This window comes from Auxenochlorella protothecoides (assembly GCF_000733215.1).
Source record: "Auxenochlorella protothecoides strain 0710 unplaced genomic scaffold scaffold5, whole genome shotgun sequence".
NCBI classification, from domain to species: domain Eukaryota; kingdom Viridiplantae; phylum Chlorophyta; class Trebouxiophyceae; order Chlorellales; family Chlorellaceae; genus Auxenochlorella; species Auxenochlorella protothecoides.
In genome coordinates this window covers 186417-198486 of record NW_011934118.1, presented here as the reverse complement: position 1 = coordinate 198486, position 12070 = coordinate 186417, and the positions used below count along the sequence as shown (strand labels likewise).

The following is a 12070-nucleotide window of genomic DNA, read 5'->3' as shown; positions in this document are numbered from 1 at the left end:
GCGCACGCACACACGCGCCATCAAGCCGCCTCCACGCGGCGCCCGTTCTCCCACGTCGCGTCCTCCAGGATGCCGCCGCGCCACACCACGGAGGCCAGCGCGGCGGCCAGCAGGGCCAGCGCCCCACCGGCCGCCCGCGCCCAGACCGGCGTCGTGGCTCGGGCGGCGAGGGCGGCCCCGCCGCCCACCGCGGTCAGCAGCGCCGCAAAGAGCAGGGCCGTGCTGAGCTTGCCGGTGCGGTGCAGGCCCGCGGCCTCCATGGCCTGCGCGTCGGCGGCGCCGCCGCGCGTGAACACGAAGAGCGAGCCGCGGGAGCCCAGGCCCAGCCGGACGCGGCGGTCCACATACACTGTCTGCAGGGAGACGGTGCTGGGCGGGCCGACGCGGATGTGGATGGCCTCACCCAGGGACAGGACAGGGGGCTCAAAGGAGACCTGAGGGGCGGAGATTGGGAGGGAGGGGGGGGATGCAAGGGGGTGAAGGGGTAGGGGCAGAGGTCTGGAGGCCTCAGTCGCCAGGGGGTAGAGGGAGATCCTACAGAAGGACGCGTCCACGGCACCATTCCGTGCGGCAGGAGCACCCTGCCACCGTCCCAACCCCCCCCCCCTGGCACCTTGACGGTGTCCAGGGTCTCCTCGCTGCCGGTGGCAAAGTTGGGGATGGGCTGGAGCTTGCCGCGCAGCACCACGGATCCGGGGATGAGGCCCAGCAGCGCAAAGCACACCTGCAATGGGGGCCAGATGGCGAGCCTGGCCCTCTGCACCTGGGCAAGATGGCTGACTAGACAAGCCCAGGCACAACCACCGCCATCCTACCCCAAACCCGCCCCACCTTGTTGACCACGATGTCGGGGGAGAGCACGCTCTGGAAGAGGCCCCGTGTGGGGAAGAGGGCCTTCCCCAGGGTCGACCTGAACCTGCCCCCGGCCGCCGCACCGGGCTGGGCCGTGCCGGGGGACACATACGCCACCGCAAAGTTTCCAAACAGGTCGGGGTTCCGCAGGGGGCGGGGGTCCTGGCCGTCCCCGATGCGAGCCAGGTGGCGGATGGTGTCGTCGATGCGGGCGCGCTGGGGCGGGGACACGCTGTCCCCGGCGTCTGTGGAGCGAAGGGTGGAGGAGGGACAGGGGGCTTGCTCCATGAAGATTTCAGAACCTCCCTCCTGAAGTGTACCAGACCAAACCCCTTGTGACCACGGGGCCCCTTCCTGAGTCGATAAAAAACCCCGATAACAGCCAGGCAAACCATTGTTACCCCCCGACCTGTGCTCTGGATGTCCTGCAAGAGGGTGTCGACCAGGGTATCGGGATGAGGAGACGTGTCATTGCTGGATGTCTGCTCGACCCTCTCCTGCTGCACCCGGCGCGGCGAGACACGATGGGGTTGTGATCGGGACGGGTACATGCGTGGGCTGGGCAGGGTCAGTGCTCGTCCCACTGCAGGCCTGGCACGGAGGCACGACCTGCATGGCGACACCCTCGCAGAGGCAACGGAGTGCATGCTGACAGCCGTCGACATTGCTTCAGGTGCACATGCAATACGTAGATCTTGATAATGGGGCGCGGGAGGGATCAAACGCAATGTGTTAACACATCGCGGACCAGTAAATCGGGAAAGTAGGTGCCTGCATGCAAAATCATGCGGGCTCGAGATCTGAAGATATTCCCCTGATGCGCAGCAGCATGCGGCGCGTTCATCGAGCGGACCAGCTCTCACGGTCTGAGGAGCGATTTCGCGCGCACAGAGCAACGACAGGAGGTGGAACGAGGATTCGGAGTATTTCACCGGCTAAGAATGTCCACATGTAGCGCATGAGTGGCATGGGAGCGGGTGTCGGATCGGCTCAACCCGTACACCGGCCATTATGGACGCCCAGCTTCCATCCGGCAGCCTCCAACTCCACTTCATCCCGTGGATGGGCTAGGCCGCAAAGGTTACGGCGAGCTGGAGGCAGGGCTCCCGTGTGCTCCGCAGGTGCGGCTCTGCCCTGCATCTGATATTCATGCCATTGGCCCCTGGTGTCCCTGAAATGCACTGCAGCCTTGCTTCCCTGCTCCACCCCCCTCGCAGTTTGGAGACTGGTGCGGGGGAAGTCGGACGGCAACATCTCGCTCATGTCATCCCTGCTGGCCGCCACCTCAGCGCCCTACAGGTGGGCACCAGGCCACCCCGGTCTGAGCGGGGCGTGCCAATTCCACAAGGACCGTCAGGAACTCTCTTTCTGCAGGCACATGCATGCATGCATACACCGAGTGCAGGCCGCCCCCTCACCAGCCATGCCCCCACCCCCCAACACACGTACAAACAGCACCTACCTCCCCGAGCCGGAGACCTGGCTGCACCGCGCCGGCGCGGGGGCCAAGCAGCTCTGGTGCATGGGCCTGCTCTCCCTCCTCATCCGCGGCGGGTCTGGGTGCAAGGCGGCTGTGGTCCTGTACCTCGTGCTCGTCACCACCCTGTCCCTGCCGCGGCACGTCTGGGGGCCGCAGCTGCGGCGCCTGGGCACCCTCTGCGCCCTCCTCCTCCTCCTCACCGCGCTGGGCTCCGACTTGGCCGCGGCGGAGGGGCTGGAGCGGGGCCCGGCGCCGGGCGGCGCGGGCCTCTCCGCCCTCCCCGCCTCCATGCAGGACCTGCCGGGCTCACCAAGGTACAGCAGCGTGCTCCTGAAGCTGGGGTTCCTGCGCGTCACGCGGCGCAGCTTCCGCCTGGCGGTGAGTGCCGCGGGGCGGGCGGCGAGGCTCGGCTCGGCTTGGCTCGGCTCGCCGAGCATTCTTTCCAGATGCATGGATCCCAGGGATGCACTCGGCCCCTGGGCTCGGTCCTCCACACCCATGGCGGTCCTGCTGCTCGATGTCCCTTTGGTTTAAAGAGATCATTCCTTCCTCCCTCCCCTTCACTCCTCGGCCACCACAGGTGAGCACTGCGGCGCTGACCTTTGCAGCACTGCAGTCGGCCTCCCTCTGCCTGGCCTGCACCCCCCCAGAGCGCATGGCCGCGGCGATGAGCTCTGCCCTGAGCCCGCTGAGGGTGGTGGGATTCCCTGCCGACGAGCTGGTGCTCACGCTCTTGCTCGCGCTGCGCTTCATCTCAATGGTGGGCTCTGGGTCCAATGGACACATGTCGCAGGGGGTGATGGGGCGGAACCCTAGTTCCCAGAGCAGCATGTGTCCACTGCCCTGCTGCACCCCTCCCCTGGACGCCCATGTCAGCATGAGGCGCTCCATGCACCCCTCCTACTGATGGCAGGTGTTCGAGGAGGGAAGACATCTGCTCCTCGGCCTGGCGACCAGGAGCGTGGACTACTCGGGCCTAGGGGTGAGAGGTACTGCCAGTATCGCTCTGACCGGAGTGGTCCGGTTGTTTGCCAATTTGCAGGCTCGCGCGAACAACGTCGCACTCTCCATGACTGCTAGAGGGTTCGCGGGACCGGGGTCGCACCATTTGCGCCTTGACCGGGGCGCGGCCTTCCTGCAAACACCCCAGAACGCGATTCTCCTCCTGTCCCTGTGCGCTGTCGGAGCGGTTTGCAGCTTCATACCTTGAAATTTCATGTGCCGTACATCGATGCACTGTGGACATAGGGAAGTGTGAATCGGCATCTTCAGCCCACCAGGCTCGGCACAAACCCGACCTGGGAGGGGTATACAAGACATCCTTTCCAATTTTGGCCCTGCCACTTCCTGGTAGAAGAGAAGAGACACCTCGACCATCTGGCGTCGGGCCTGGTTCAACCCGCAGTTCCTGTCATGATTTAGGATCGATTAACGTCGTTTGTAACCTTGAACCGTCCATTGCCGGGGCTCCACTGGATTAACCGGCAGGTTCCAGTCAGCTCCCGTGAAACCTTCCCCACCCTCCACACCGAGCGTCTTCGCCCCCTGACGCACATTCGGTGGCTGTGGGAAGGCCGCACCTGTGCGAATCGCACCACATCGGTGCAGGATGCAGGCCAAGAGGCCAGAGGCTCTAGAGGGGCACGCAAAGTATCAGAAGGTGTGGTCGCGGAGGGCAAGCTCGGCCCCCCGAGGCAGCGGAGTGCCGGACGCCCAATTGATCCCCTCACACCCAGCCATCGCCCACCATTGCAGATCAAGGATCTGAACAGCGGCACATTCGGATTCGTCCAGTTGGTGCTGGACAAGACCACAGGGCGCCAGGTGGCTATCAAGTTCATCGAGCGTGGTGACAAGGTGTGCAGGGGGGACGGGAGTTTGGAGGTGCCATTCTGGGATGAGATGCCCCAGGGTGTGACCTGGTCCTGGTGGGAGGAGGACTGGCATTCCAGAGGTGGAGCTGGCGGGGTGTGATGGCGCCTGAAGCATGCCCCTCGGCAGGCATTGCCTCCCAGCCCCACCCCTCGCCGCCCTCACCACCAGGTGACCAAGTATGTGGAGCGGGAAATCATCAATCACCGGCAGCTGGTGCACCCGCATATCGTGCAGTTCAAGGAGGTGAGGCGCCTGACGGCGGGGAGTGCCTGGGGTCCCTGTGAGTGCTGAGGCCCGGATGTCACGGCTCAGCCTCGTCTTGAGGCGGCGTCACAGCGCCTCTTCGCTGAGTCCTGGCGCAACCCCCCCTGCCCCTCCCCCCTTCCTACTCCCATCCCCCGCCGCTTCAGGTATTTCTGACGCCCAACCACCTGGGCATCGCCATGGAGTTTGCTGCGGGCGGAGACATGTTTGAGTACGTTGTCCGCAAGGGCGGCCTGCGCGAGAACGAGGCGCGCTGGTTCTTCCAGCAGCTGCTGGTCGCCGTGGACTACATCCATCGCATGGTGAGGGCTACGCTGCTCAGGGGCTGCCTGCGCGTGCGGCTCAGTACTTCCCAGGAATCCTGACCTGGCAGGCTGTGGAAGCGGACGAGGCGAGCCCTCCTCATCATAGCGGGTATCGGGCAGCCAGCGATTCACGACACACACGCGCTTTCTTTGCAGGGCGTGGCGAACCGCGACATCAAGCTTGAAAACACGCTGCTGGACGGCAGCCCGCGGCCGCTCATCAAGGTATGAGGGCGGTACGTGATGTGGGACGACGGTGGGATCCTGAATGCTGGGAGCCTTTGTGCCACCAGCGCCAGGACCTGTCATGCTCAAAACCCTGTCGTGCTGGGCCGCACTGCCGAGCAGTCCCCAATCGCTTACTCTCCGGGCCCCCAGATCTGCGACTTTGGCTACTCCAAGCACGAGAAGTACCAGTCGGCGCCGGGCAGCAGAGTGGGGACCCCGGCCTACCTCGCCCCCGAGGTGATCATGACCACCAAGGGGAAAACCTACGATGGCAAGGTATGTTGGTGGTGTGTGTGCGCAAGGTTTGGGTGAGGAGGGTGGAAGAAGGGGAGATGGGATGGTCTTTGGCCGTTCACCTGCAGACGCTGTGTGTGCTGTATCAGGGTCACGTACCTGTCGAGTGGCAAGTCGGAGGCGTGCATCATGCATGAATTATTGTTCACACCTGGGGCCTGGGTGCAGCGCTGCACTGTGCTGAGCTCTCACGTCATGGCAAACATCCATGGAAGGTGCTGAGCACCGGCCTCCACACCCTGGCCCCCCTCCTTTCCACCCAGGTTGCCGACATCTGGTCCTGTGGCGTCATGCTGTATGTCATGCTGGTGGGCGCCTACCCCTTTGAGCGGCCCGAGGACAAGCACGACGCGCAGAAGCTGCAGAAGATGATCCAGCGCATCCTGCGGGTGGAGTACGATTGGCCGCCGCACATCAAGCTGTCGCCGGAGTGTCGGGACATCATGGCCCGCATCCTCGTGGCAGGTGCGTCATGCTCTCGGTCTGCTGCAGCGCCCACCATTCCCAGTGGACCCTTCGTTCAAACCCTCCCCAACCCACCCCGTATCTCTGCTCTCCGCTCGCGCAGACCCACAGAAGCGGATCTCCATCCAGGAGCTCCAAGACCACCCCTGGTACATGAAGGACCTGCCGCCCGGGGTCAAGGAGATGAACGACAACATGCGGATGCCGCCCGCGGGGTCCCAGACGGAGGAAGAGATCCGGGAGACAGTCGCGGAGGCTCAGAAGGCGCCGGGGCGCGGCGGCGGCATCGCCGGCTGGGAGGACGACTACATCGACGACACCATGGATGCGGAGAACTACGAGTCGTCGTTCGACGAGTGGGGGGGGACCTGAGCGCCCCGCCTGGACGCTGGTCCCCGGGAGGTGGGAGGGCGGGCCCCACCGCAGCCGCCCCGACCAGACCCTGACTGCGCTGGAGGGAGGCGGCGTGAGTGCACGCGCCCAGGCTGCCCCCATCTGCTTGTATTCCCCGCCTTTGTCCGTTGGAACTTGAACACATTTGTACACCTAGTTCATCCCGCACACGCCGCGGGAATATACCCCAGCATTCCAGGGCCCTGATGATGACATGAATCGGGGCGCGGCGATGATAATGCCGCACGTGCACATAAACTAAACCCCCCCAACCGCTGCCCCGCCCGGCCCAGGCACTCGCGCTCGCACTCTGAACACCACAAACGCACCTGATTCACAGCCAATTGGTGTACAGAACGTGCTACGATCCAGAGTTGCCTGACGATCCCGTCTGCACCACTGCCTGTACTGTTGTTTTCGGCACTATGGCGTCGGGACCCCCCGGCGGCACTGACAGCCTGCTGGAGGGCCACCCTCGCTACTCCAAGGTGCTGAATGTTACCCAGCGCATGATGAGTGGGGTTCGGGACTGTCCACAAGGGTTCCGGTCGCCCACATCCCCCCACACACCCGCAGATACGAGACCTGGGCAAAGGCGCCTACGGCGCGGTGGTGCACGCCCGGGACACGGAAACGATGGAGGACGTAGCGCTCAAATTTATCGAGCGGGGACCGCAGGTGCGAGGTTGGAGCAGTTGGCGGAGGAGCAATGGGGGAGACAGCTGCCAATGGAACGGGGCAGGGGCCAGCTTCATGCTGCCTCCTAGAGGCCAGCTGCTGCCTGCTACCTCGCCGGCAGCGCCACCTAGCCATGGTCTGAGTCTCTGATATCCATTCAATCTCTACTGAATCCCGGCAGAACGTGAACAAGTACGTGGAGCGAGAGATCCTGAACCACATGAAGCTACGCCACCCCCACATCATCGGGCTGCGCGAGGTGGGTTTGCCGTGGCCATTGCCAGTTAGGGGACCTATGTATGTGTGCTGAGCATCGCTTTCTGGACGAGGGGCGAAGAGCCTCTGCAGAGGAGCAGTTATTGCGAGGGCCCAGGGCAGCTCTAAGCCCCAAGTCCAGTGAAACCTTCCCCCCCTTTGCCCTGCCGACCGCAGGTCTTCCTAACGGCCAATCACCTGGTGCTGGCCATGGAGTTTGCTGCCGGCGGGGACCTGTTCAAGTACGTCTCCAGCCGCAAGTCCCTGGGCGAGCCTGAGGCCCGCTGGTTCTTCCAGCAGCTCATCGTCGGCATCGACTACTGCCACCGCATGGTGTGTTGAGCGGGACAGTGTGTGGGAAGGTCAAAGGGGCTGGAGAGCAGCCTCAGATCCGAGGGCCCAGCATCTCATGGCTAAGCCACAAGGGTGCTGGCCATGCAGGCTGCACGGGCTGGCGGACGGGGGCATGGACGTCCCAAACCCCCTACTCATGCCTCCATGTCATCACACAAGCCCCTCTGCATTCCCTCCTTGCAGGGCGTCGCCAGCCGTGACATCAAGCTGGAGAACACGCTGCTGGACGGCAGCCCCCGCCCGCTCATCAAGCTGGCCGACTTTGGGTGAGGGGCCTGGCTGTTGGCGCATGCATGGGCCGGAGTGGGTGCGGCGATGCTCGTGATTGGTTCATTGTAGCCTTCGATAAAGTGGAGCGAGGTCGCAGAGGGCGACAACGCCCAGACTGGGACGCTTCGGGTGGTCCAGGGTGCCCAGCCCAACCCTGGCCCCACCCACACCACCTCCACAGGTTCAGCAAGGACGATCAGCAGTCTGCGCCCACCAGCCGCGTGGGCACCCCCGCCTACCTGGCGCCGGAGGTGATCGTGAGCAAGCCCGGCACGCACTACGACGGCAAGAAGGCGGACCTCTGGTCCTGTGGCGTGCTCCTCTACATCCTGGTGACGGGGACCTACCCCTTCCAGCGCGTCAAGGACTCCACCATGAAGGGGCCCCAGAAGCTGAACGCCATCCTGAACCGCATCCTGGCAGTGGACTACATCTTCCCGGAGCGCAAGCGCCTGTCGCCGGAGTGCAAGGACCTCATCTCCTCCCTCCTCGTGCTCGGTGAGCTGGATGATGGAGCGTCACCGTGTGCCTTCTGGAGGGTGCTGTGGGGTGTGCAAGGTTATTGGGGCTGTGAGAACACATGTCTTGGCGCCCACACCTCAGTGCTGGGCGTTGTTGGCCGTTTCTGCTCCAAGGAAACCCAATCCTAGCATGCCCCCTGTGCCGTCCGTGCCGCGGCACCCTCCCTTTTCCGGACCAGAGATCGATCCGCCGACCCGCCCGCGGCTGCCCATCCAGCCTCACACTCTCGCCCCTGCATCGTCACACCCTCCCCTTCCCCGCCCCCCAGACCCCAACGCACGCCCGGACATTCCGGCCATCCAGGCACACCCCTGGTACCGCGTGGACCTCAACCCCGCCGCCCTCTCCTTCAACGACACCCTGGTGGCCGACAGCCTGGCCAACGCCACGCCCGACTCGGTGTACGAAGACATTCGGTCCATCGTCAGGGATGCGCAGCAGGTTGTGCGCGGCAAGCCCCAGCACGCAGGCAAGGAGGGGCGGAGGGGGCCTTATATTTGAGAGGGGGAGGGCAGGGGGGGCAGGGCGGGGGATCCCGAGAAGGATCGGCGAGGGCGGCCCTTCACCGCTCTATCTACAGTCCACCGCTGCATCAGCAGTGTATCCTCGTCTCCAGCCACATCGATCATCATGATTCCCTGTCCTGCTCACGCACAGATGAGAACTCGTTTGACACCACCCTGGGATCCATGGACTTGGCCGCCGAGCTCCTCCACTGACTGACCCGCGGGGATGGGTTCTCGACTCCCCAACCCCGACACTGCTCCCCGCCCAAGCCGGCGGGACCCCTCCCAGCGTACCCATTCATGTCGCCCTGCGCCGGCTGATCTCTCCTCGCCACGCTTGCGCCTACATCACCCCACCACGTGACCCCCACATCATTCCAGAACACCGTCCCAGGCCCCACCGCTGCGCAAGTTGCCACTGACCACTCGATACAAGCCCTTTCCGTGCCCTTGGGTATCGCACACAGCTCGCCACCGCCTGCCCATCCCTCCACGACCCTGCTGTAACACAGCGCGCCCGGCACTCAAGCAAACAGCCATGCCGTCTGCTTCGCGCGCTTGGCCTCCTGCTTGGAGCGCCGCAACTCGGCCAGTTGTGCAGGCGTGGGCCGCCGCTTTCGCGCCGCGGCGGCGGCAGCCAGTTGTGCGGGCATGCTCTCTGGGTCGCCCCAGGAGCCCAGCTCCCCATACAGCGACTCCTGCTCACAGACATGGGCCAGGGAACTGGCGTGTGGGCAAGGATCGAGCGAAAATGAATGGGTACCAGGTGAAAAGCCTCTCCCCAGCGCCGCTCAGTGCACTATACGCACATTGTGCTCCCGGGTGATGTCCTCGCTCTCAATCGACAAATGTCCCATCGGGTCAGCATTCCAAGTCCCCAACGCACCTGGCCTGGGGCCGACACCCGGCCCCTGCCCCGGCTGTGCAGGGCAGTGGTGGTGTACTCGCCGCTCCCATGGTTCCAGGCAACCACCTCCTGGATGGACTTGCCGACGCCCGCCGCCAGTCTCGCAACCTGGCAGGCTCAGGGGAAATGGCGTGCTGGGCGTAAACACCTGCCAAGGCTCCACCACCGCGCAGCGTGAGTGCCATGCAAGCCTCACAATCTCCCCACCCACCCCCCGCGGCCGCGCCTCACCCGCACGGCATCGTCGTCGGGAGGAAGCCCTGCCAGGGCAGCAGCTGCGTAGCCCGCTGCACTGCCCCCTCTCTCCTCCGCCTCGTAGATCGCAGCTGGAGGGGCTCGGCTTGGGCCCTGGGCATGGGAGGGGCAGAGCGGGGTCACAATCGCTGAGACTAGCGCTGATGTTGGCTGCCGACGGTGCACTCCTTGGCAAACAAGCGTGGCAGGTGAACAACAATGAGGGCCGCAAACATGTACAGTCTGGTGCGTCTGTCGACGAGCCTGTCCCACCAGATGATCCAGCCAAGACGGCCACGCAGCCCCCCACCCCTGCATCCATCGCACCCACAGCAGACACACCCGCTCTGCTTCCTCAGGGTTGGCGTCGTGCCACTGCCTCAGCAGGCCATCGTCGCCCAGCACGGTAGCAAGGTACTGCTGCGCCTCATCACCAGGGCGCCACATGGGGAGGTCCATGGGCAGATGCCCGCGCCACGCCCGCAGCTGCTCCCTATCAAAGGGGCCCTGTGTCGTCCCCTCCGCATCCACGTAGAAGTATCCGTCTGGGGAGGGGTTGTAACCCACACCTGATTCGGGCTGCTGCGCCCCGCCTGCCTCCCTGCAGGGCTGCCCTTCCCATCCTGGGGGTGCGTGCCAGACAGACACTCCCGTCTCCTGACAATACCAGTAGTGTCTCTGGGAGTTCCTGTCAAATGCGCATTGCCAAGAGGCTTCCACTGGGACGCCCTCTGCCTGGCCTGGAAGGGGTGTGGCCTCCGCCTGTTCAGGTCTCTCGGGGCTCTGATGTTCTGTTTCCTCCTTAGCTCCTGTATCGCCACACTCGGTTTGTTCGGCGCTGTCGCTTGGACGTGGGCTGTCAGCACTGTTTCCTGCTGACGAGCTCACGGAAGCACTCTCGCCGGAACATGCGCTCATCAAGAGACCAATGGCTAGGAGAGTCTGATCCCTTCTGTCGTACAAGTAAATAAGAAAGTATAAATGTTTAGAACGAATGAAATGTTCGCGCCGTGTCAAAGGCATGACAGCAATCTGCAGAGCTGGGCAGCATTTCGTGGCGGTGTCCCTGCCGTCCAGGCGCAGCGTTCCACCCCCTCCTGGCAAAGATGTGTCGCAGGCACTGTGCTTACGGGCGCTTTCACGGGTTTGGCATTATACATTGACATACAGCGTGATGACGCCATCCTGCCCCCCTGCAAAGACCCAGGGCTGGGTGGGGTGGAAGGCCACGGCCAGCTGCGGCACGCCGCCATGCAGGATCTTGACGGGGACGATGAGGGGGTTGGTCATCAGGTCCGCGTACACCATTCCGTGGAACACCTGGACCAGCCCGTCGTCGGATGCCGAGGCGAAGAGCGGGTATGATCTGCGGGGAAGGGATCATGAGGAGGGGGGGCCTGGGATGGCACGGCAGTGGGTCAGGCCCTGGCCATGCCTGTGCGGAAAACCCGCGGCGGCCCCTGAACCCCGAGGCCCGCCGCGAAACCGAGGCCCCTGCACGCCCACCTGTGGAAGGCGACGCCCCGCAACGCCTTGCTGTGGAATCGCAGCGCCCTGTACGGCCGCGTGGAGAGGTCCAGATCGTACCAGGCCAGTCGGTTGTCCTCCGAGCCCACGATCAGGTGGTCGCCTGGGGTTGGGGGCGGGGCAGGTGGGCGACCTTGGCGTGGAGCAGGCGGACCGCCAGCGGCCAGAGGAGTGCAGCACGCACCGGCCAAGCCGACGTCACTCATCGCACGATGCACCCTGCCCCAACCATCACAGCACGCTCAGGCATCAAGCCCGTGCCAGGTGAAGACACTCACGCATGTACATGCCATCCCCTTCATCCCCACCCATCCCACCAACCTGTGGAGTGCAGCGCGATGCTGGTGATCACGCCCGCCCCCGTGAACAGCTTCTTCACCATGGCTTGCTTGGCCAGGTTGTAGATGCGGATCTGCATGGGGGGCAGGACTTGGGAGAATGACCATGCACCCGACATTGCTCCGCCAGGCGCGGAGGCTCGGGCGTACCCATCGGAACGTGTGTTCCAGTCAGTGCCACTCGCGCAGCTCAGCCGTAGGGTTGTCGACCCACTCCCCCCGCCCCGCGGCCCCCCCATGCCACGAGACCCCGCACCCCTCTGTCCCCCCTTTCCCCACTTCCTGCGTCCCTCGCGCACCCCCCCCCCCACACCACCCCCCAC

The 12070-nt window shown here is 64.5% G+C and overlaps 5 protein-coding genes across 5 annotated transcripts in view; 2 read left to right on the top strand and 3 right to left on the bottom strand.

The window, feature by feature from the left end:
- Window positions 1–20: 20 nt before the first annotated feature.
- Window positions 21–1140, bottom strand: F751_4260 (putative plastid-lipid-associated protein 8, chloroplastic; the record flags this gene model as incomplete). The annotated part of the gene is made up of 3 exons (XM_011397170.1): window positions 21–434; window positions 614–724; window positions 832–1140. The coding sequence occupies 3 exons, from the start codon at window positions 1138–1140 to the stop codon at window positions 21–23; spliced, it is 834 nt and encodes a 277-aa protein (XP_011395472.1).
- Window positions 1141–1681: 541 nt separating this feature from the next.
- Window positions 1682–6135, top strand: F751_4259 (Serine/threonine-protein kinase SAPK10; the record flags this gene model as incomplete). The annotated part of the gene is made up of 13 exons (XM_011397169.1): window positions 1682–1757; window positions 2070–2151; window positions 2308–2473; window positions 2627–2710; window positions 2913–3092; window positions 3246–3314; window positions 4088–4189; window positions 4376–4450; window positions 4618–4773; window positions 4933–5001; window positions 5155–5280; window positions 5562–5763; window positions 5867–6135. 13 exons carry the CDS (start codon window positions 1682–1684, stop codon window positions 6133–6135), a joined length of 1656 nt encoding a protein of 551 aa, XP_011395471.1.
- A 446-nt stretch (window positions 6136–6581) lies between these two features.
- F751_4258 (Serine/threonine-protein kinase SAPK8) lies at window positions 6582–8736 on the top strand (the record flags this gene model as incomplete). The annotated part of the gene is made up of 7 exons (XM_011397168.1): window positions 6582–6644; window positions 6733–6834; window positions 7016–7093; window positions 7267–7422; window positions 7627–7709; window positions 7895–8211; window positions 8504–8736. 7 exons carry the CDS (start codon window positions 6582–6584, stop codon window positions 8734–8736), a joined length of 1032 nt encoding a protein of 343 aa, XP_011395470.1.
- Window positions 8737–9265: 529 nt separating this feature from the next.
- Window positions 9266–10329, bottom strand: F751_4257 (hypothetical protein; the record flags this gene model as incomplete). Its single annotated transcript, XM_011397167.1, has 4 exons — window positions 9266–9439; window positions 9628–9756; window positions 9880–9996; window positions 10225–10329. The coding sequence occupies 4 exons, from the start codon at window positions 10327–10329 to the stop codon at window positions 9266–9268; spliced, it is 525 nt and encodes a 174-aa protein (XP_011395469.1).
- A 705-nt stretch (window positions 10330–11034) lies between these two features.
- Window positions 11035–12070, bottom strand: part of F751_4256 (Ribosome biogenesis protein BOP1-like protein) — a gene marked incomplete at both ends in the record, with an annotated part of 4494 nt that continues 3458 nt past the window's right edge. The window contains 3 exons of the mRNA XM_011397166.1: window positions 11035–11248; window positions 11389–11512; window positions 11731–11821. Of these exons, the coding sequence (XP_011395468.1) occupies window positions 11035–11248; window positions 11389–11512; window positions 11731–11821 (429 nt within the window). The remainder of the gene's footprint in view (window positions 11249–11388; window positions 11513–11730; window positions 11822–12070) is intronic.